This window comes from Typopeltis vanoorti, chromosome 7 (assembly GCF_054136105.1).
Source record: "Typopeltis vanoorti isolate ZY-2024b chromosome 7, IOZ_Tvanoo_1.0, whole genome shotgun sequence".
NCBI lineage: Eukaryota > Metazoa > Arthropoda > Arachnida > Uropygi > Thelyphonidae > Typopeltis > Typopeltis vanoorti.
Genome location: NC_143555.1, coordinates 132,133,605 through 132,157,302, shown reverse-complemented (window position 1 = coordinate 132,157,302; position 23,698 = coordinate 132,133,605). Strand labels below are relative to the sequence as shown.

Here is a 23,698-nt window from a genome sequence, read left to right as displayed (position 1 = left end):
CTGCTTATCTCTATTATTTTTCAGGATATTCTTCAGTAACTAAGTAATCGGATGAGCTGTTTTAGTCCCTTTTTCAATATGCCCTCTAAACTTCAACTCCCTATCTACTAACACTCCCAAATCCCTGGTTTCATCAGTTTCTTGGAGTATACTTCCATCAAAGTAGTAGACAGTTGGTACCCAGACATAACTGACCTCTGTTTTTCTTGCCCATGCTGCTAATCTGTTTAAATCATCCTGCAAAATTTTAACATCATCTTTATTGACTATTGCTATACCCAATTTTTTGACATTGGCAAACAACTGAATATTTCCTCTCAGACCATTTCCTACATCATCGATGTACAAACTAAATACTAGTGTCCCAAGTACAGAGTATATACTCACTCTATACCCATTACCTTTATCCAACTCAGCTGTCACTGTATTATAAAAAGTAAGTTACTCAGGCATGACCTATTTTTCACTAAACCATTTTACCCCTCCTCCCCTCCCAATATAGTTTTCCATTCCTGTGTATCCAGTCCTGGATTTTTCTCTTAACCAACATGTCCAATACCTTGACCACTACTCCTGAAATGCATTGATCTGTAATTTGCAGAGAGCTTAGACTTAAACAGTGTGGTCAAAGGCATTGCCAATTCCTTCCATATAGTACTTTAGGTGGCATATTGTCTAATCTCATAGCTGTATTCACACCAAGGTTCTATAATATCCTATGCACCTCACTTCATCTACATCTATTTCCATATAAGCCATTGCCTGTCTTGTTACTGATATATCTCCTCCTGGATGATATACCCTTACAAAGTGCTCAATTGGTAATTCAAGTATTTCATTTGCTTCAGTTAACTCCTACCATTGGCATTCATCAAAATTATTCTTCCTTTTAATTACCACATACCAAAATAACTCTTTGAGATTCCATTTGGCTTGCACTGCTAATCCCTCTTATACTCTGATTTTGCTTTTCTTATTGTACACCCTTGTGGCCTGTGCTTTGTACTGCTCATGTGCTTGCTGGTCACTTTTCTCTTTGAATTCCCACCATAAATTTTTCTTTTGTTTTGTAGCTCCTGCTCAGTGATGCTATTCATCCATTTAACTCACACTTTATTTATTCTCCTGACTTTAGATATGTAGTTTGCTATTTCCCATGCACTATCAGCGTCCAACCCTTGCAGTTTCTTATGCTGTGGCATTGCTCTAAGCAATCTCCTGAGTTTGTCATACTTAACAGCCATATAATTCCACATATATCCCCCCCCTCTTAATTGAAAATGCCACACATTAGCTGCCCTCCCAAGTCCAGACCACATGATCACTCATCAGTTGGTAGCAGTGTAGTTATCTTGGTTACGGACAAATAGCACTGGAGAAGAACAAGATGAAATAAGATGTACAAGGGTGGTCTGAAAAGTTCTCAGCCTAACAATGAAAAAATGAATTTATAATTTCAAAATTATATTTATTTTTCAACACAATCTCCCTTAAGACTAATACATTTATTCCAGTGATGCTCCATTATCCCATCCCTGTAGTGGTTCTCAGTAAGATCTATAGCTGCAATCGCCTCTTGATCAAAGGAAAACGCTGACCAGCGAGGAAGAGTTTTAGTTTTGGGAAGTCAGAGGGAGCCAAATCTGGGGATATGGTGGATGTTCCAACAATTCATAGTGCAGATCCATTAATTTTCCCATTGCCAAAACACTTTTGTGGGCAGATGCATTGCCCTGATGAAAGATGATTTTTTTCTTCTGCAAACAGGGTGTCTTTTCTCATGAATTTTTTCATCTTGTCTGGTTAAAAGATCAGAATAATATTCCCCAGTTATTGTTTTACCCTTTCTGGCTTCTGTCCACTGTTTTGACTGCTGTTTGGATTCTGGTGTGTAATGGTGAATCCAAGTCTCATCCATAGTAATAAATCGCAGATCGAAATCAGTTTTATTCTTGTTAAAACGCTCCAAGCACTGTTCAGAGATTTTCATGCAAGTGCATTTTTGGTCTGCTGTGAGCAAGCACGGCACCCATCTTGCACAAAGCTTTTTCATTTGCAATTCTTTATGCAAAATATATCCTACACATTCTTTTGAAATTCCTATAGTCTCAGCAATTTCACGCACTTTGACTTGCAGGTTATCCAATTCCATATTGTGCACTTGATCAATGATTTCTGGTGTTGTTACAGTTTTTGGACGTCCTTAACGTGGATCATTTTTAAGACTGGTACGGCCACGTTTAACCACGCTACTGGCCAATACGTATATATACATCCAGTTTATCATTGATGCGAAGTGCATATTAAAATTGTAATACCACTGATATTACATTGAAATATATGATGGATACGAAGCATATGAGGATGCGTATTTGATCCATAATGGCCGGTAAGGTGTTTAAACTCGCCAGCCCATTTCTTAATTGTCAAAAACGAAGGAGAAGAGTGCCCATAAACTTTTATGAATTTCTTTTGGCGTTAAACCTTCTTTTACAAAAAATTTTATAACTACACGATACTCAATTTTATCCATTCCAAGGGATACAGACAACACCTTTGCTTCAGACAACTGTATAAAACAAACTACTTGATAGAATGACTTGCAATTTCACATGGATGCTTATGACAGATGTACCAACTTAGAAAAAAAAATCTTGCTAATAGTGTTGCCATCTATGGTCAAGGCCGAGAACTTTTCAGACCACCCTCGTATATAATATGGGGCACTTCCAGAAAAGTAAGGTCCGTTGAGAATTTACTGACAAATAAGATATGGGAGAGGGGTTATGCATTGATTTACTTATTAGCTAGTTGATCACTTGACTTTTGTTGTGTTATCATTTGTTGTCTTCTACAAATAATTTATGAGTGCTGTAATAAAAAAATCCCACTAGTTGCAAGTTTTGTGATGTGACACGGTTTTTGTTGTCATTTGTTTACTGCAGAAATTAACCAATTGCTGTGCAAGATTTATGGACCTAATGTAATAAGTAACAGTAAGGTTAGGCAGTGGTGTCATTTGTTTGAAGATGGTCACAACAGTGTTCACAATGAAGAGCACAGTGGCCAGTCAAGTGTGATGACAGATGATTTGGTTGAAAGAGTGAACATGGAAATTCGTGAGAATTGTCATTTCTCATTTATGGAACTTTTCCTGGTTTCATGCTCAGTCATTCATGAAATTGTGATAGGAAATCTGGGGTATAAGAAATTGTGTGCTAGATGGGTCCCAGAAATGCTGACAGATGCACATAAACAGCAACGAGTGGAATCAGCTCAAAAATTTTTGAAGTGTTGCAAAAATTGAAGGAGATGAACTTTTTTCTTGTATCGTGACTTTTGATGAAACTTCGATTTCATACACAAATGTTGAGTCAAAACAACAAAAACAACAATCCATGCAGTGGAATTATTCATCATCTCCAAAAGCAAAAAAAAATTAAATAGATACCATTGTTCAAAAAAAAAATGATGGCTACTATCTTCCAGGACCAGAAAGGGATCTTGCTCATTGATTTTCTTCAGTGAGGAACCACAATTAATGCTGACGTGTATTGTGAAACACTGAAGAAACGCAGACGAGCAATTCAGAACAAAAGACAAGGATTGCTGTCCTCAGGAATCATGCTTTTGCACGACAATGCATGAGTTCACACTGCAACTGTCCAGCAAATTCAGAAGTTTGGGTGGAAATTTGTGAATCACCTGCCTCACAGCCCTGACCTTGTGCCCAGTGACTTCCTCTTGTTCTTGCATATGAGGCAGTGGCTCCCATCTCAGCACTTTGAAGATGAAAAAGTGAAGAACAGTATGATTCAGTGGTTGAACTCACTGGTGGCAGACTTTTTTGATGCAAGTATTAAGAAGCCGTGCCACGATACCAAAAATGTCTGGAAGTCAGTGGTGACTTTGCGGAAGAATAAAGTGTGTGTGTGTGTGTTTAATATATAATAAAACTTTTTTCTTCTACCAGTTTTTTAGTCTTGCCATCTCTGAGTGAGGCAGCAAGACTTCTTGTTTTTCCTGGAAACCTGGATTTTTCCTTTAAAAAAAAAAAAAAACTTGTATTGGATTACTAAGATGTGCATTTGACAGATTTAACCTCTCTATTGACCTTGATAATATAATAGAATACTTTACAGGAAAGCAGTTTCTGGATTCATGGCAAAAGGCAATTGTTATTGTCCTCTTGAACCCAAGAAGGTATTCATTACTTGCAAATAATTATTTTCTAGTCAGTTATTTATGTGTGTGGTAAGATCTTGGAGAAAATAGCCTGTGCTCATTTTTTGTTGTCTAGAATGTAATAGCTTCTCTAAGATATAGTGCTTTAGGTTGTGACTAGAATTTTTTTTTGTCTTTCTGCAGCATGAGAGTTATTAAAAGTTGATTAGAACAAGCTGTTGATCATCTCAATTCATAGGCACTATTTAATGGGCTCATTTCCAGCAGAAAAAGTGTGTTTCTGCACACTTTTTCTTTTGCTAACCATGCCATCTTCAAATTCTTTATTCGAATTAAGGCTTGGATATCTTCCACAATTAATCAAGTTCCCTGAGCTCATTATTTGAAGTTTTATTTCTTGTATACATGTTCATCAGCTAAGACAAAGTACACTGAAGATTCTTCATACGTGTCTTCTATAATATGAGGTGTAAATCATTGCTCCATGCTTAAACTATAGATACGACTGCTAGGTCAGTTACAATCTGTTTGTCAGTGTTGCCTTATGCAGACAGCCAGTAAAAGCAGAATGTTAGTAGCAGTCATCATGGAGTACAATATAAATAAATTACTTGATATTACTCAATTGTAAATTACTTAACAAGTCTGAAATTAAAAACTGCAGTCCAGTTTATTTAAAAGGAACCAAAGAGAAGTGATTCTAGCTAGGTTCTGTATAGGTGAGTCATTTTATGCATTCTTTCTTACTGAGGACTAATGAGCCAACTATATGCAAGCACTGTAACACTCATTCTACCATAATTATATTCTGATGAAATGTTGCCAGTGTATTCAATACATTTTATCATTCACCAGTGTTACTAACTGAAAGCCATATTCTATCCATCTTTGGGTGCATGAAGTTTTTAACTCTTTATAATGAATCAGTTGTATAATTACGTTTAATATGAAATTTATATGATATCTAATCATTTTTACTCCACTTGGTTTGCTTTATATATTTATTTACTTATTTTTAACCCTGTCTCCTGCTGTAACATTTAGCATGATGTAATATGACCTCAGCTGTCCATGCGAAATCCAAGTCAAACAAGTAAGCAATCATTGAACTGATTAACTGGCAGCTACCCAGTTTTGAAGAAACCTTCTTGAAGAAATTTTTTTTGGTGAATGATATATATATATATTTTTTTCCTTTTTTTTTCTGTTCACAGTATTTAATTGCAACATTGTCTTTATACACATTACAAGAAATGATTCTAGGTACAACTGTTATGGTAATGAATAATGTCACTATACATGAATATGATTATAAAAAGCACCCTTTATGGTTGTATATGACAGAATATTTTCTTATGAAAGCTAAAAGCCGTTGGAAAATTGTAAAAGTATGTTCATTTTTTGTATAAAATTGTCTAAGTATGATTTATGCTCTTTATTTGGAACAAAGATAAATTAACTAACGTTCTTTTTCAGAGTAATGAATATTTCCTCGGTGTACCAAAGACACTCTATAAGAACTCAAAAATATATATCACAGGTATGCATTTACGTATGAGTATATTAAAGTTGTTTTGAAGAATATGGTGTGTGTGTGCACTCATAACATACAAGCACACTATGATATTCATATTTATTTATTTATTTATTCGTATGGAGTTTCCTCCCCCCCCCCGTTCTTATTGGGGTGAGTTGAACCCCCCCTCATGGGGGGTTAAGCATTTATGGCTGTAGATCCGTGTGTTCAGGGGGCCAGTTTGCCTGCTTGTGGGATGAAAAATGCCAAATAAACTGGCAGAAAAAGCTCTACTACCTGCGCCCAAGACCGGCTGACTTGGCTATGGCTGAGGAAGATCCTCGCATTCCTCACATCTTCGACGGGAATCGAACCTGGGATACTCTTTCCCCAGTCATATGGTTGCGAAGCGCACAGCCACCAGACTAACCACGTGGACATGATATTCATATAAATTATGCCATGAAAATAACTTGTGAAGATAGATAGTTAATTTAACTTTAGTACATTAAATAATTTTCATTCAGTGTTCACTAGTCTCCATACTAACCAGCATGGAAACAGAAATTAATGTGTGAAGGGAGTGAGCTGTCATGTTGGATGTTTAATGGAATATTTTAAGCACTGGATTAAAACTAATTTTAATGCTTCCAGTATTTAGTCTCGGTCACTGAGACATCTTCAGGGATTACAAATAACTTTTGTAACAACACACTCAAATAGAATACTAAGTGAAACACGTGGGTGATGACTCTGACCCATGTTTCACTTAGTATTATATTTGAGTGTGTTGTTACAAAAGTTATTTGTAATCCCTGAAGATGTGTCAGTGACTGAGATGAAATATTGGAAGCATTAAATTCAGTTTAAATTTTAATGTCTGTTCAGCTCCCTCCCACACGGAGGGAGCTGAACAGACATATTTCTCCCTGTACTATTAGGAAATATATTATTTTTGAAATTAACCTTAAAGGTTAATTTTAAAAACAAGTAAACTATATTAAATCACTTTTTTTTGAAATTTATTTTTTATTTTTTTATGTTGCTTCTACCCATGAAAGGTTGTTGGTAAACCTATAGTACATTTTGTACTGTCAGCAGGCTAGAAATATTTTTTTAATATTTTTACACACACACACACACACACACACACAGTAGAACTCGGTTATAACGAATTCCACGGGACCGCATATATTTGTTCGTAATAACCGTTATTCGTTATATCCAAAAAGTTCATAATTTGAGCGAATTAAAAATGTTTTCAGATTTTTCTCAGCATAGGTATATTGGGTAACATAAATACATATGTGCATACATACATATAAAGAACAAAAATTTATTTTTAAAACTTCACATTTTTACATAAAAAATCATCAAGCATGCTTTGCTTTGCACAAGATGCATATTTCATACATTTGAAATTGTTCCTTTTACCACTAAGATGCTTGAATGTGTCGTCTGAACTTACAGATCGCGATTCCATAAATCTTGTTAAAATATGTAAAGCACTTTCTGCTTCATACCAGGTAACGATTTTCTCATCATTGCTATTTTCTTCCTCAGAGTCACTACTACTATTATCTTCTTCTGGTGTATGAGAGATTTGTTTTAAGATGTCAGCATCTGTCGGTATACCCGAAGTTGCGACGCCATTATCAATCTCTGCGCACGTTTCAAAATTTTCGCGCTTTTAACCACGCTGATAACGGTAAGTTATCCTCTTCATCTTCTTCAGATTCGCACTCGTATTCCGCAAGACCGGCTTTCTTAAAACAGTTTTGTATCGTAGACGATGACACCAAATTCCAAGCATCACTCATTAAACGTATTGCGTGAAGTACACTGATCTTCGAGTCATAAGCATAAGCATTTTTCGTGGATTTTTCTCTGCGTTCTATCAGTTCCAAGACTAACAGACGACGAAAATTGGATTTAAAACATCTAATTACGCCTTGATCAAGTGGTTGCAAGACAGATGTCACATTCGGTGGCAAAAAAACAAGTTTTATGTTTGTTAAATTAGCCACTACAGGATGGGCAGGACAGTTGTCTATCAATAACAAAATTTTCCAGTTTTCACTGTGAAGATTTTTATCCCACTTGCAAATTTCATTTTCGAAAATTGAAGATGTCATCCAGGCCTTCTTATTCGCTGTATAATCAACGGGAAGTTTCTTTATGTTTTTAAAGCATCTAGGCTTTGCCGATTTTCCAATTACAAGAAGCTTTCTTTTATCGCTACCGGTCATGTTCGCACAAACTAAAACTGTGAGTCTATTTTTGATAAGTTTTCTGCCAATGCACTTTTCCTTTTTAAATTGAAAAGTTTTATTGGGCGTTAAATTATAAAAAAATCCCTGCTTCGTCTGCATTATAAATGTTGTTGTATCCATAGCTTCGTTTGATGTCTGGCCATACATTCTTGATCCAGTTCAGAAACTACGTTTTTTCAATGGACAACTCCTCGGCACTTACTTTTGCATAGACAATATTGTTTCTGTTCTTAAAGTGATCAATCCACCCATTGAAAAAAAAAAAAAAATCAGCTAACGCCTTTTTATTCCCATATACAGGGAGTAAGCAAGGCCATTTAGCCCTATCTAACTTTTTTTTGGAGACTGTGTGGGCAGTTCAATCTCCACTGGTACCAATCAGAGATAGATGGCCCAAGGCTATCACTAATTAGGCGGTACTCAGTGAAGAGAGACGGCTCAAATGTGCCGCCATCTCGTGGTCCCTAACCCTAACACAATATATTTAATGTCTGAAATAATGTGGGTTCTACGGTCGATTTTCTTGAGTTCACAGGACGAAAAACCCAAGTTTCCGGGAGGAAAAACCTGCTTACCCTTGCCAGAGATCAACTAACTCGGGAACCGGTCGAAAAAAGGCTTAGAAAAATTTCCTCTAGTCGCCGACTAGACTCGAAACCAAGTCTTCCTTCGTGCGGTCAAGCACCGTAGTTGGCAAACGCCACATCCACTGAGCTACACAGGCTCTCCACTGAGCTACACAGGCTCAAAAGACCTGATAAAGATTCTTCGCGTTCTAGACGGGATGCGAACCTAGGTCATTCCATTCAATGGACATCATCCATACCAAATGAGCTACGGAGGCCCTCTATCCACCCATTGTTGCATTTAAAATTGCTATAACCAAGTTGAACAGCAAATTTTTTGACTTGAACTTTCAAAATTGGTCCGCTAATAGGTGAGCCAGCGGTTCTTTGCACTTTAAACCACGAAAGAAGTGCCTCGTCAACGTCACTTTTATTACACTTTTTAAGTTTTTTACACTTCGATAAATTGTTTTCAAAAGCTTTCAGTCAACTCGCGATTCTTCCAAATTGTTGATATTGTAGATGGGGACAAACCATACTTCTTTGCTACTGTCAGATTTGATTGGCCACTTTCCACCTTCCGTATAATTTCTACTTTTTCGGAAACCGATAAAATTTTCCATTTTACTTCCGACATTTTTCCACAACCAGAAAATGCATACGTACGAAATGTCAGTAAAGGAACGACTAACGTATTTTTCGTTCGTTATTCCCGTGAAACGAATTCATAATAAACATGAAATACACGCATTAAATCAAATGTAATTCAAATATACCTTTAAAATGATTCATTATAAACGTGAATTCGCTGTAACTGTGATCGTTATAACCGAGTTCTACTGTATATATATTTGTATTTTTTATTTATTTATTTTTGCATAGTCCAGAACCCTACTCTAGAGACCAAACATGGAAATTTTTTCAAGTCACTTCAGGCCTCCAATAAGTGGTGTGGTGGTCTCACATTGGGCGATGACATTCATCTCTTACCTAAAGACAATCACAAACATCCATGCCCATGGCAGGATTCGCGCACTCAGCCTGTTAGTTGGAAACTGGGTACACTAATCACTCAGCCAGCCAGGTTGGCAATTATAATTTAAATTTGTTTGCATAATTTATTGCAATATTGCATAATATATAAATAAAATATAAATCAGCTAACGCTTTTTATTCCTTTATATGGAATAGGCAATGCTTTTTAACCCTATCTAGCTTTTGGAGACTGAGGGAGTAGTTCAATCTCCGCTGGTAGCCAATCAGAGATAGCTGGCCCAAGACTATCTCTAATTATAAGTAGTAACCAATGAAGAGACAGGCAAACAGGTGCTTCCATCTCTTGGTACCTAATCCTAACAGTATTTATTTTTGTCTGAAATAATGGTGGTTCTATGATTGATTTAATTGAGTTTTACAAGACCAGGAGAATAAAAACTTGCTTACTTATCCCAGAGATCGACCAAGTTGAGAACCGGTAAAAGAAAGGATTAGAATAGGTTCTTTAGTCATCAACTAGACTTGAACTTAAGTCTTTGTGCAGCCTAGCATAGAGGATGCAAATGTCACTTCCACTGAGCTACACAGACCTGTATGTATGTGTGTGTGTACATGCATGCATGCATGCATGGCATTTGATTCTTTCAGGATATTTAATTAACTAAATGCTCTAGCAAGGAAGAAAAGAAAGATAGTTGTGCTATAGCTACAAATTATTATGGATCTGTTCATTCTACGTTATTATAATATATTAACTAATGATCACTGAAACCAAATCCTCTGGTAATAATTCACTTATCACCCTGTATAATAAGAATTGCATGAATGATTTGGGGAGAGAAACAGTCATGGAAAATAAACTATTCTCCAGAGTTATTCCGTAATCATCATCAATTTCCTGATATATACCCTCAAAGGTTGTTCAGAATGCTATGACAGCACTCCATGATTAAGTTTACATTATTAATAAACTCATACCAACAGTTTCCTTCAAATTAGTTTATTCCTTGTCAACACTCCATTATTGTCATATCTAATATTTCATACTTCTAAGGCATTTCTGACTGAATCAATAAACTTAGACCTTGGTCTTCCTTTGGATCTTTTTCCTGTCATCTTGACATCAAACACCTGTTTTGTAATCTTTCCTCTCCCATTCTATTTAAGTGATACCACCTTAGATTAGTCCTGCACACACATTCTTGAATACAAACAATGCCAGTTCCTTCCTAATGTCTTTGTTTTTAATATAATTCTGCTTATTGATGTCATATGTTCAGCCTCCTAATTTCTCTAAGAACTCTCATATCTGTGGTCTCTAATCTTTGATCAAGTATTTTATTTTTAACCCAACTCTCAGATCCATAACTTAAAATTGGTTTGAGCACTGTTTTATATACTGCTAGCTTAGTATTTTGGCTAATTTCTCTCTTATTACACAAGAGAGAAATTATTCCCCCTTCCCCCTAATTTTTACTTATTCTGTTGTCTGTTTCCAGATTTACTTACCTTTTTCACTAAAAACTGTGAATAAATAACTGAAATATTTTACTTGTTCTATAGGCTGTCCATTCAGAATGTTGAAGTTTCTATTTTCTTGCCTATTTTCATAATTTTGATCTTTTATTGCTGATTTTCATGCCAAATTTGTTATAGATGTTATTCAATTTAGTTAGAGAATCCTGGTGTAAAACTTAATGTAGCTTGGAAATAACAAAGCGCTTTACATCGATTTTTACAGAGGTCAAGTCTCATGAGATTATTACAAAAATAACCTTGTATGTTTCTATATATTTATGTTAAATATTAATGTAAATAACCCTATGGGAATTGACTGTACTTACTGCTTTAACAAAAATTTCTAGAATATCAAAAACAAAGGCAATGCTTTGCCACTGGAACTTTGTATAATAGCTCTATGTAAGGGCATAAGAAAGTTGTTTAGATTTAAGTGTATAAGAAAGTTGTTTGTGAGCTCTGCGTATAAACACCTTCAAAGTCAGTGTCTAAGAGATCGGCAACGTTCAGACAAGTTTCTGCTGCCCGACAAGACAGGATTAAAGGAGTGCACGGAGGAGAATAAAGAACGGGTCAGTCTTAACAGAAGATCAAGGAATCGTGCCTAATTCTTTGGGGGTTATAACTCTTCGTGCAAGATCCCAGAAAACGTGAAATAAAAGGGAACTGAGCCAAACATTGGGGTCGGCAGCCAGAGGCAGAAATAGGGGCAGTTAGAGTTATCAGAGTCAGCAGTTAGAAGCAGAAGTTCCAGGAGTAGGATCCAGAGGACCGGACGTTATGGCAAGCCCATGCCAGAGGAGAAGAATGGGAATGACGAGAGAACAGCCGATGTAAATACCCGAGGCAGTGTCGGTCGGATGTCTTTTTGCCTTGGGAGGTCAACCGAAGCCAAAAGCTGCAGAGCAATCTTCAAGCCTGTATGCTGAAACCTCTTGCCTGAGCTTTTCGAGTACCAGAAAATTGCACTCCAGAGCCCACCAATATCCTGATGAAACGCCCCCTAAAGCAAGGCTCTCCAGGTGGAAGCCTAAGGCCCAAGATGAAAGGAAAAGCATAGGGACTTTAGTGCAAGACCTTTGGATGAATGTGCGACACAGAGCCACTGTAAGTTTGTTCCATCTTTTATTGTACATTCCTTTTGTAATCTAGGAGATACGTTATAGATGGACTGATAAGAAATAGTAATAAGAAGTGTCTATAAGAGAGTCCTTTGATTTGTTATTTAATTGGAATATAATTTGTGAGATAACTTGGCATAGCTAGCTAACCTCTTTGTGAGTAAATTAGTTTCAGTAATTTGATTTAATAAGCAGAGAAGTAGTTGAGTAATTATGTTGTATAGTTATTTAGTATTGAAAAGGGAAAGTTTGTTTCTTTATGCTAAAAGTCTAACGGATAGGGAGAGAGAGTGACTCCCTCTTGTTTTTAATTAATGTACTTTGTTATTAATGTAAATAAATGTGTTTTATTTATTTGTCAATAGAGTGCCGCCTAATCTTTTAATTTACAATGCACTGTTCCTAAATAAACTTGGACCTGTGAGCAGGAAACAACTAAGGCATTAATTAAAAGTGTAGTTTAAGTACTTAAGAACCATGACTGTTTATGTAAACTTTATTGAAGGAATATATGCTAGTAAAAGAGAGAGAGAGATCTACCAGACGTATTACTGAGTCATATGCCGATATAGAAATACTGGTTTGTGCCGTCTTAACAAATAAATTTTCCAGTGTTTATATCATACAATTAGTAAATACGAAAGATGGATAAACATAGTGTTGTGTCGTCCTATCTTGCTAATTGATCCATTTATGTTGGTTAGTTGGATCTATTCTTATTTCTTTAAATTCCGTTTTTATTTTGTTAGATGCTGATTGATACTGATCCGAATATAAGGAAATTTATATTATCCTGCGCCACCCTATATTCAGATTAGTCTATATAATACAGAGGAATCAATCATCAACTAACATTTGCAATCTCACTTTATACAAGTCGAAGTTAATATTATCATTTAGGGCTTCCGCAAGGTTCGAATAAATTTTATGAGCGATGCAATGAAGAGAAATCAGGCAAACAACAAATTGAATTCAATAAAATAACCATTTAATACAGGGTTATAGAACATGTACATTTAAGCATTATTTTCTAAGCAAGATAATATAATTGAACAATATTCAAAATATCTCTGAGACACGAGTAGCCTCTCGGTTTGGTTTAAAGATTGAAGTTAAATTTACAGATCTTATTCTCCAACGCTTAAATACTATTATCACAGCTTGTCTCTATTCAATTAGATAATTCAATTCTTTTATACATCTACTTAGTTCAAATACTCATAACAAACATAAAACATTAGGCATTAAACATTCAGCTGTCAATTCTATATTCTTCCGAATAATTGAAAATGGTTCACACTGTTCAATGTTCCAGAATTTTACAGTAATTATTCTTAAGGTAGAATTTTCTAATTCTCTCTTAGTCAATAAACACTTAATTTAATTATGAGGCAGTTATCATTTCAAGGGGGAAACACTTTAAAACTCCATACTTCGGCTATTTTTAGTAGAACGCCACAGTTAATGTTAAGATATATCAGGCGGAGCTAACTCTTATTTCTTCACACTGAAATACAAAAAGGGCTGCTCTTACTGGGTTACACCTTTTACACACTGGATTTACTATAGGCACACTTTAAACTGTAGTTAACTATTACTTTGAAGTAACACTATTCAAAAGAAATCTTCGCTATAATAACTGAAATATTAAGCATAGAGTTTCACAAGTCTTGATGCACTCATTTTAGGTAATCTACTTATTCCTTGTTTTCTTCTATGCATTAAATTCAGCTTTGCACTATTCTTCCTCAAAACAATTGGAATTTGTCGTAATTTTAGAATTCCGTAGAAATATTCCGAATTGCCTATTAATTCCCAGTCCTTTTTTAATCGATTTATGGCATTTCCCAAATCCCCTTACTGCCACCCGTTACTTTACTCCTTGCTGTCCTGAATGCTTCTCCTCTTCTTTACTTTCATTTTCCAATTAAAATCGTTCATTCTTCCCGCCAAAATCCGGTTCTAGCTAGTTCAGCTTACATCTACTGGCTTCACTCCATATCACAGCCGTTCACTTTCTAAACACGCGCTGATTAAAACAAGCTCCATTTCTCCTTCAGCAGCCAATCAAATTCAATCATAAAATCACTCTTACATACAGAAATAAAATAAATTAAAAGAATATTTTACAATTCATATAATATACATTTAAATATGCTTACACACAGTTTCTTATAATAAATTTTATAGAATAAACTAAATAAAATGAATGACATATTTATATATAGTCTTTTCATTATTACATATTCTAAGATTAAATAATTAATTAATAACAAACAAAACTGAAAGCATTTATTGAATAATATATTACAAGCAAGAGACTAACAACAAATAATATTTATAAGTCTTGCTTATGACATGGTGGATTATGTTAAATGTGAATGAAATATTAAAACATATAAAATATCTTCATTCACAACTTAACAATAGTACACAATAGAATAAGTAAGAAAGGTTACGAAAGCAAAAGCGCACTGCCAATTAGAATAAAGATATTACAATAGCGCAGTAACCAAACAGACTTACAATACCAACAAACAGCTATTCATTACACTGGAGATTTGCACTAGATATGTTTAGTAGTACATCATCATCTGCATAAAACAAAGAGCTAAGTTTAATAGCACAAATTTTAATATCGCGTTCAGTGCCACTTTCTTTCATAATGTGATCCATATACATGATGAATAAGAGTGGAGATAATGGGCATCCTTGTCTTGCACCTGATTTTATATCAAACTGCCTTCCTGTATTTCCTTCATTACAATGCTGATGATACAGTTCTCCTTTGTAATGACAAGGAAGAACTAGGACAAATTCTTGACAAAGTTAATAAGATTAGTAAGACCAGAGATCTTCAACTCAACCTTAGCAAGACAAAGATTATGGTTGTCAAAGGAAATACAGACAGAGAAGCTGCTGAGAATCAAATGTACTGTAATGGAGAAAGAATTGAGAAATCGGCAATTTCGGGTACCTGCGACCAATTATTAATGTGAAGAATTGCTGTACAGAAGATGTCAGAAGAAGATTAGGAATATGTTGTAAGTGGAGGTTTCTGTGGTTTAGAAGTTCATAAGGCATATTTCGGTAATTGGACCAAATTTTTTTTATTAAGCTAAAAGCACAATAAAGAAATACCTGACAAGTTTCGTAAGTCATTTGACTTACAAAACTTTTCAACAAAAAAGCGAAATTAATAGTTCATACTATACAGTTGTAGCCGTCTGACTGTTTATAAAATTAAAAAATCAGAATGCAGATTCAAAGCAGTGCCAAGTTTAAACAATGCTGGATGATGTCACATTCTGTTGTTCACGATCATAATGTCTGAGGTATATTTTTTATCAAAGCTGACCAAACTTGGTGTAGAATTAAGCCTTGGTTTTTATTGCATTGTGTTGGAATTCTAAGCATGTTTGCAGCTTCTTTAAATATCCTTATGTAACAATTTTTTTCTATATAAGACATGTTTGTTTTCTGCCAGAGCATTGTGGCCGGTAGAAAGCTAGACCTGATTTGTGTTCTCTTCTGTTTTGTACATCCTTTTGGTGTCGTTCATGCGTATTTCCCCAGATCTTCCTGTCTGTCCTACGTAGCAGATACCTCAAGAACAATAAATTTTATAAACACCTGGTTTTTTTAAAGGATGATGTGGAGGTTTCGAGTGATATAGAAATCTTGAAATTTTTTCCAGCGGCAGAAAGGCTACTTTGATGTTATGTTTGTTTAGTAATTTAGCCATCTTGTGTGTAACATTCTTGATATATGGAAGCGTGATGGTATTTTTGAAATCCTACACACACCTCCTACAAGCATTCCACTTTCTGTGGGATGCTTGTAGGAGGTGTGTGGAGGATTTTTTTGATTTCATAACCATTTTTTTTTGAGGATCTGTGTTAAATATTCCAATTCTTCATTTCTCTGTTTTTTTTGTGCTGGAAATATTATAAGCTCTGTCCCTCAGGGTTTTTATTAGACCTATTTTTTTGCAAAGGGTGGTGGTGTGAGGCTGCATTAAGAAATCTTCCTGTGTTGGTGGGTTTTCTATATATTGAGAAAGAAAGTTTATTATCTTTTTCATTGACTTCTAATAGGATGTCAAGAAAAGGAAGTTTTCTAAGTTCTTCTTGTTCTAAAGTAAATTTTATATTCTTATGTAAATTATTCAGGTAATTTTTGAAAGCAATTAGTTCATCTGTTGTTCCTGGCCAAATGATGAAAATGTCGTCTACATAGCGTAACAACATTTTTGGTTTTTTTATGATAATTGATTAATGCATTATTTTCAAAATTTTCCATAAATAGGTTAGCTAAAGCTGGAGAGAGGGAAGAGCCCATAGCCAATCCTTCTTTTTGTTCCCAAAATTTGTCTTGATACATGAAAAAAATATTATTTATACAATGTTTATAAAGATCTACGATGTCCAGAGGAAAGAGGTTTTCAAAGAGATTCACAGTTTCTTTTCTTGGAACATTTGTAAATAGGCTGATAACGTCCAAACTTGCTAAGATGTCTGAAGGTCTAATGTAAATATCTTTTACCTTCTCAATAAAATATGCACTATTCTTGATGAAAGAAGATATTTTTCTTGTGTGAGGTAAAATCATGTTAGTGAGATGTTTTGCTAAATTAGAGGTCGGAGAGTCTCTTCCATCCACTATCGGTCTTAAGTGAATACCTATCTTATGTATTTTTGGTACACCATAAATTCTTGGAACTAATGGGTGTTTTGATTGTAGAGTTCTTTTAAGTTCTTCAGTCCAATTAGGCATCTTTTTAATTAGATCATTGGTTTTATTGTGAGCATGCCATATGGGATCTCTGTCTAAAGGTCTATAGGTATTAGAATCTTCAAGAAGAGTTTTCATTTTATTGTTATAATCTTCAGAGTTCAAAACTACTGTTACATTCCCTTTATCTGCTTTGATTATAATTATATTTTTGTTCTGATTTTAGTTCGCTATAAGTTTGACATAATCGCTCAAATAGAAAAAGGAATAAGAAATTTACCTGGTGATACATCAGATCTCATCCACATACAGAGCACAGCTTTACTATTGCAAAGCAAATACCTCAAAGGAACCTTCCTTACACGGAATACACATCCCTCAAAGAATTAAAATCAGACAAAAATATCGCTATAATCAACACATCTCCTACAAGCATCCCATAGAAACAAGATTTCAAAAACGCCATCACACTTCCATATATCAAGAATATTACAGACAAGATGGCTAAATTACTAAACAAACATAACATCAAAGTAGCCTTTCTGCCACTGGAAAAAATTTCAAGTTTCTATATTCCCCGAAACCTCCACATCATCCTTTAAAAAAGCAGGTGTTTATAAAATTTATTGTTCTTGCGGCATCTGCTACGTAGGACAAACAGGAAGATCTGGGGACATATGCATGAACGAACACCAAAAGGATGTACAAAACAGAAGAGAACACAAATCAGGTCTAGCTTTCCATACCACTTCCACTGGCCACAATGTATTCCGGCAGAAAACAAACATGTCTTATATAGAAAAAAAGCTGTTACATAAGGAAATTTAAAGAAGCTGCAAACATGCTTAGAATTCCAACACAATGCAATAAAAACCAAGGCTTAATTCTACACCAAGTTTGGTCAGCTTTGATAAAAAAAATATACCTCAGTCAGACCTCGGACATTATGATCGTGAACAACATAACGTGGCATCATCCAGCATTGCTTAAACTTAGCACTGCTTTGAATCTGCATTCTGATTTTTTAATTTTATAAACAGTCAGACGGCTACAACTGTATAGTATGAACTATTAATTTCTCTTTTTTGTTGTTTTAACTTTCAGTTACCTTTTACCCCTGAAGATGTAAGTCAAACGACTTACGAAACATGTTGGGTTTTATTTCTTTATTGTGCTTTTAGCTTAATAAAAAAAATATGGTCCAGTTACTGCAATATGCCTTATGAGATTAGGAATAGTTTTAAAGCAACAGTCAGAGACTTGTCTAAAATCTGGAAGGATGTATCTATCTCCAGAGGAACAAAGTTGAGGATTTCGGATTCAAGTGTTTTTCCAAATTTACTTGAAGCTGCTTCCAAACAAGAAGTTTATCTTCATATTTGGTATTGAATGCCATCACTACTCCTTCCTTTCCATTAATACTCCTTATATTAATGGCTGTCATCTTCAGTTCTTCTGATGTTGGATTTGTTCTTCGTTTTCTCGATGGTAAGCTTGAGTTTCTTCCAGTAGCTGATATTTCTCTATTCACTGTACCTACCAATGGGACACGCATGTTAATGTGAGGATTAGACATTATATCAGACACCCCAGTCAGTTCTCTGCATTCTTTAATGACAATGTGTAGTCTTTTTCCAGTTATAAAGCAACCTGACTCGTGCTGTGTAATAGGAAAATCCTTGGCTAAAATTTTAAATGTGAAAGCTTTTAAAATAATCATTTTAGCCTTAAATGTGAAAACACTAACAATAGATTATTACATACCAAGAACTTAATAAGACACTGGAAACAGCAAAATGCTTAGGCCTCACAGAAATAAAGAAAAAGCTTATAAACAGATAATTGATCTGAAGAGTCAAAACTAGTTTTATTACATTGAAGAAACCAAGCAGTAACATGAGGTAAAATTCTTGATCAACAAACTGAAACCAAATATAATAGAGCTGAAGGGATATTTTGAAACATATAACCTCTTTGAATATTAAAAACACTTGACAGTACCATAAAGATCATAATCTTGTTCCATGCACTAGAAGCTCCCATAGTAAATACTGAAATTGATTACTTTACAATACAATAGATAAACAAAGTCAATCACAGTCATAGTGTTTATAATGAATGTTAAATTCTTGATAGAGAAAAGTCTTTCATTTGTAGAGACATTGATTGTACAGTTTGGTTTTAGATCTTGAAACCCCAGAGGAGAAAAGTTGGTTCATTTTAAGTAAATTGCTGGCAATGACAAAATTCCTTCAAGAGAAACTAAAATTGAGTGTGGTTATGGTGTTCTCCAGACAGCTTAATAGTTGAAATAGATTACACAACTAGTCCAGATATAAAAATAGCCCATGTGAGAGAGAGAAATCCTGTGGATAGTTTTACCATTCCAACTTACATCAAATAAAACAGAAATAAATGCACAAATTAATCGCATCAAGGAGCTAATGAGTATTTCTGTGGAAATAATGTCTACATACTTTTCACAGCTAAATGAAAAACAAGTTAATCCATTATTAATAAATATTTAAGGAAAAATTACATATCTTGCCAAAATACCAAGAGAAATGAAGAAAAATGAAAGTATTGCTTTTCATATTACTTGAAGAATAGTTACATACTCGCATGAAATTCTACAACAACAATATTATCATCACTTAATCCGTCCCAGATCGGTGATTAAAATCAAGGGTGCTTCTTTTGCACAAGAGCGATTGTTAATGAGATATAAAAAAAAACTATTGACCAATGCATCTTATTTTACATTAAGTAGTTCATCAGAATTATTCTGTGTAAGAGGGAGGGAGGAACTTTTTTACAATCAATCACTTGCATATAATAAATCCAGTTATCAGAAATTATAATGAATATAACAGATTTCTGTAAACTGTTTTCCTGGGCTGTAATAAAGTATTTGACTCTTGACTCTCTTGTCTATGCCACTCACTTTGATGCTTTCTGGAACAAGGTGTAAGCATTAACTATATCAAATGGTAAGAGCTTTTTACATCAGTAGTCAAGTGAAGCAGCATTTGCACAGTCACAAGGGTCAGTCACATCCTAATTAATAAGAGTTAGTGGCATTTTTTTACAGCTATACTTGAACATGTATTCCATAAACTCAGTTGGTGCAACAAGGGTATTGCTATCTAAAAAAAAAAGTAGAAGAAAAGAAAATGAAGCCATCTTTAGATAGCTATATTAAAAAAAGCTAAACTATTTTGGTCATCTTTGATTTGCTGATGATCTCAGAAGACACTATTAAATTTGTGGCAATAATAAATGAACTGAACATGTAAGTAATAGGATGTAATATAGATTTTATTCAGAAAAAAAAATAGCAATTAATAGTTCAGAAAGTTTCATCTTGCTTAATAATGTGAATAATATTCTTTGATAGCAGACATGAGATAGAAATACATTCAGAATAACCAAACCATGGAACTGCTGAAGATTTGGGGCTAGCATATGAATGACAGCTTGCTAATTCTTATAAGGAATCCACTGAATTCTCCTTTATTGTTCAAATGAATATAATGGGTCCAAACCTGTTTGCTGAGAGAATAGGAAATTAGAACATTGCAAAGAAGAATGGAGAAAAGTATATTATGAATTAAATGAGCACAAATGATGAAAAAATATAGGCAGACCATAAAAATTGTTTTTACAATGGAACCAAGTAACTATAGTGTAACTGGGTTGACTACTTAACCAGGATAAAAGATAACAGATGTGAATTCCCAGAGAAAGATAGAGAGGAAGTGGAGGGAGGCCACTTCTCTCTTTTCTACCATTTCTATTAGGAATCATAGAAATGGCAGAAAATAGCTGGATGAGGATAGCCTATAGGAGAAAGAGAGAGAGGAGAATGGTTTTTATTGGAAGAGGCTTTTCATAGTAGTGGAATGTAACAGGCTGATAATAATGTATTGTTGGTCTGGTTGGCTGAGTATTTTTTTAATACATTTTTTTAATACATTTTGTCTTTGTAACTTCTCAACTTCTTTATAAGTATGTTTAGAAGAAATAAATAAAAATTAACTACACTATTATAATATATAATAAATGGGACTAATTTATTAGGTGACCTTTTCACCTAACACTTTTAGTCCCATCTCATCTATGCTCATTTATTAAATCTAATAAATTTTGAAGGTCCTTTTCATCATGAAAAGGATTTCAGAAAGCCAAAAGAAGAGTATTTTCAGCATATCTTGTTTATTAGTTTCCATTTATTTTGATATCTTCTCCCATATTTTTGAGAGTGCCATTGACTATCATTTTTGAATAATTGTTAAAATGTAGTGTTAATAATATACAGTTCTGATAGTGGCTTGTTTTTATCTTGATCCATCTGCTGCCACAGTAGTTTCTTAATACTAGTATATATTTTGAATAATCATAATATCTCTGTCATCAGTTCCAATAGTTTGTTAGCAGAACAGCTTTGCTTGTGTATATTTCTTTCTGAAGCCAAACCTTCTTTTTGTGTGTGTTCATGTGCATGTGGTGATGGTATTGCAATGGTTGTAACATCCCCCAGGCCAGGAGGTTTTTACAACCATTGTAATAAACTGACAGCCTGCTTGATGTAAAAAAAATCTGTAAGTTACATTGGATTTACATGCACTGGGTTTACAAACTGTAGAAATTACAATATACTAGACAAGAACTTATATTCTTATTTGAATCTTTTATCCAATTTTAAGCAAATACTGTGGTTGCTTCACATCAGTTGCCTCAGTAGGTTTATAAACTGTACTCTTCACTTGGAGATGGCTAATGGACTACAAGTTTGAACATGGAATATAAAAACTTTGTTTAAACTTTAATTCCTTTATTGTTTTATCAACACAATAACAAATTACAGTATTCATTTCCTAGCTGTACAAGAAATAAGATGGCTGGGTCATAGAAACATCCAGAAAAATGCAGAGTCGCAGTGGGACATATAATAACAGACATTAAAATTTATGGTTATTGATTTTATGGTATATGATAGCAACTTGTGATATATAAACTTCCACACAAGTATATGATATACTCTGTTATCTGTATTTCTGGTCATTTGTTTTATGTTGCAGTTGTCAGTATAGTTATACACCAACAGATGACAATGTCAAAGATAAATTTTATGAAAATCTGGAAAGGATATATATATAATTCTTTATATGAGCATTGTATAAAATTAGTCATGAGTGACTGTAATGTTAATATTAGAAAGAAACAAGATATCGACTAGTTGGCTCAGATAGTTTGCATGGTATTAGTGTAAAGGGGGGGGGTTCTCTACTATATCTATCCTTTTATATGCTCTTTACCTTTCTTTACTTTAGGTATTTCCGTGCCTTCTATAATGTTAGTCTATTCCTTCCTATATATATTACTTTATGCTATGACTCTTTTTCTGCTTATTCTAACTGCCTTTCACACTTGCCTTCTTATTCCTTGAACACCAGAAAATTTATTTGATAAGCTGCACCACTGATATCCGTTTTCTAGTAATAAGAAGTGGTAAGTGCGTCCAGTAGTTTTCCCATTATATTCAAATTATCCCAGATTAATTAATATCTGTAGTCGTGGTCTACTATCTATCCTTTATTATCCTTTCTCCTGGGTTCCCACTAATGGGCTCTAATATTAACATTTATTTACCATAAAACAATTTACACTATTATTTCATCAAAGAAAAAAAATGCTTAGTTTAACTCTAAATAGCACAATTATGTTAAGATTCCCTTTCAATTTATGATAATCATGTCACATAAATACCCACTCCTTTCCAATATCAAGTTTCTATTCTAAGCAATTATACTATTAACAAACCGTTGCTCCTTAATTGTTATACACACAAGAATATCATTACACATAAAAGTTCAATCCTTCTGATATTAAGATAATACTCTAGCAAAATGCACCATTAACTAACTGTTACTCTCTGACTGTTACACACATAATCTTCTACTACTTATTAAACATTTTTAAATCCAACCATTAACTTTGCTCAAATTCAGCAGTTTAATCTTAACAGTTCCCTAATAAAGTTCTCCTATAATTCACAAAATTGAAGAAAAAAATTGAACTCACTTTAGGGCTGCTACCCACTGCTTATTCTCATTCCCTGGCTTCGGATTGGAGTCCTGACCTTTTCCTCCCGTATCAGGTTTTCTCCCCCTTTTTTTTGCCGGCGATAGATTTACTGTTGGCTTCTGTTGGGGCGCTGTCCTCCCGTCGCTCGGGTGAAGATTTTCGGCTTGAAGAGTACTTGCGTGCACGTTAAACTAACGGAACAATTCTTTCCCACTCGAAAATTCCTCTGTATGGACGATAGCTCCCGCCGAAGGTTTGTCATCAAATCAAAAGCTTTGCCTGGCAGACTGGCTCCTGTCATCTTTCTTTCAGACCACTGGCATGACTTCTCCTGAAGTCGCGTCCTCGATGGCTTACATCCAACGGACAACCACTGGGGTACCGGTGACAACCTATGAGTAACCGATGACGACCTATGGATTGCCGACACTTGACCTTCCGGCCAATGCCTTTTATTCACAAACTTTTGGATCCTTGCACGAAGACATGGGACCCCGAATATTTCGGTGCGATCCCTTGTTCTTTCCTTGACACTGACCCTTTCTTTGATCTTCTTCTACACTCCTTTAATCCTATTTGTTTCAGGCAGCAGAAGTGCATCTGAAGTTTGTTGGTCCGTCTGACATTGACCTTGAGTGTTTACAGGTGGAATTCACAAACAACTTTCATATATTCTTATAAGGAGCTAATATACAAAGTTTT

The 23,698-nt window shown here is 34.6% G+C and overlaps 1 protein-coding gene across 2 annotated transcripts in view; it reads left to right on the top strand.

The window, feature by feature from the left end:
* LOC150105074 (Golgi-pH regulating cation channel) overlaps positions 1–23,698 on the top strand; it is a 450,265-nt gene that overhangs the window by 7,433 nt on the left and 419,134 nt on the right. For both annotated transcript variants that reach the window (XM_090395474.1, XM_090395473.1), the window contains exon 2: positions 5,662–5,725. In XM_090395474.1, coding sequence (XP_090251600.1) covers positions 5,662–5,725 — 64 coding nt within the window. The remainder of the gene's footprint in view (positions 1–5,661; positions 5,726–23,698) is intronic.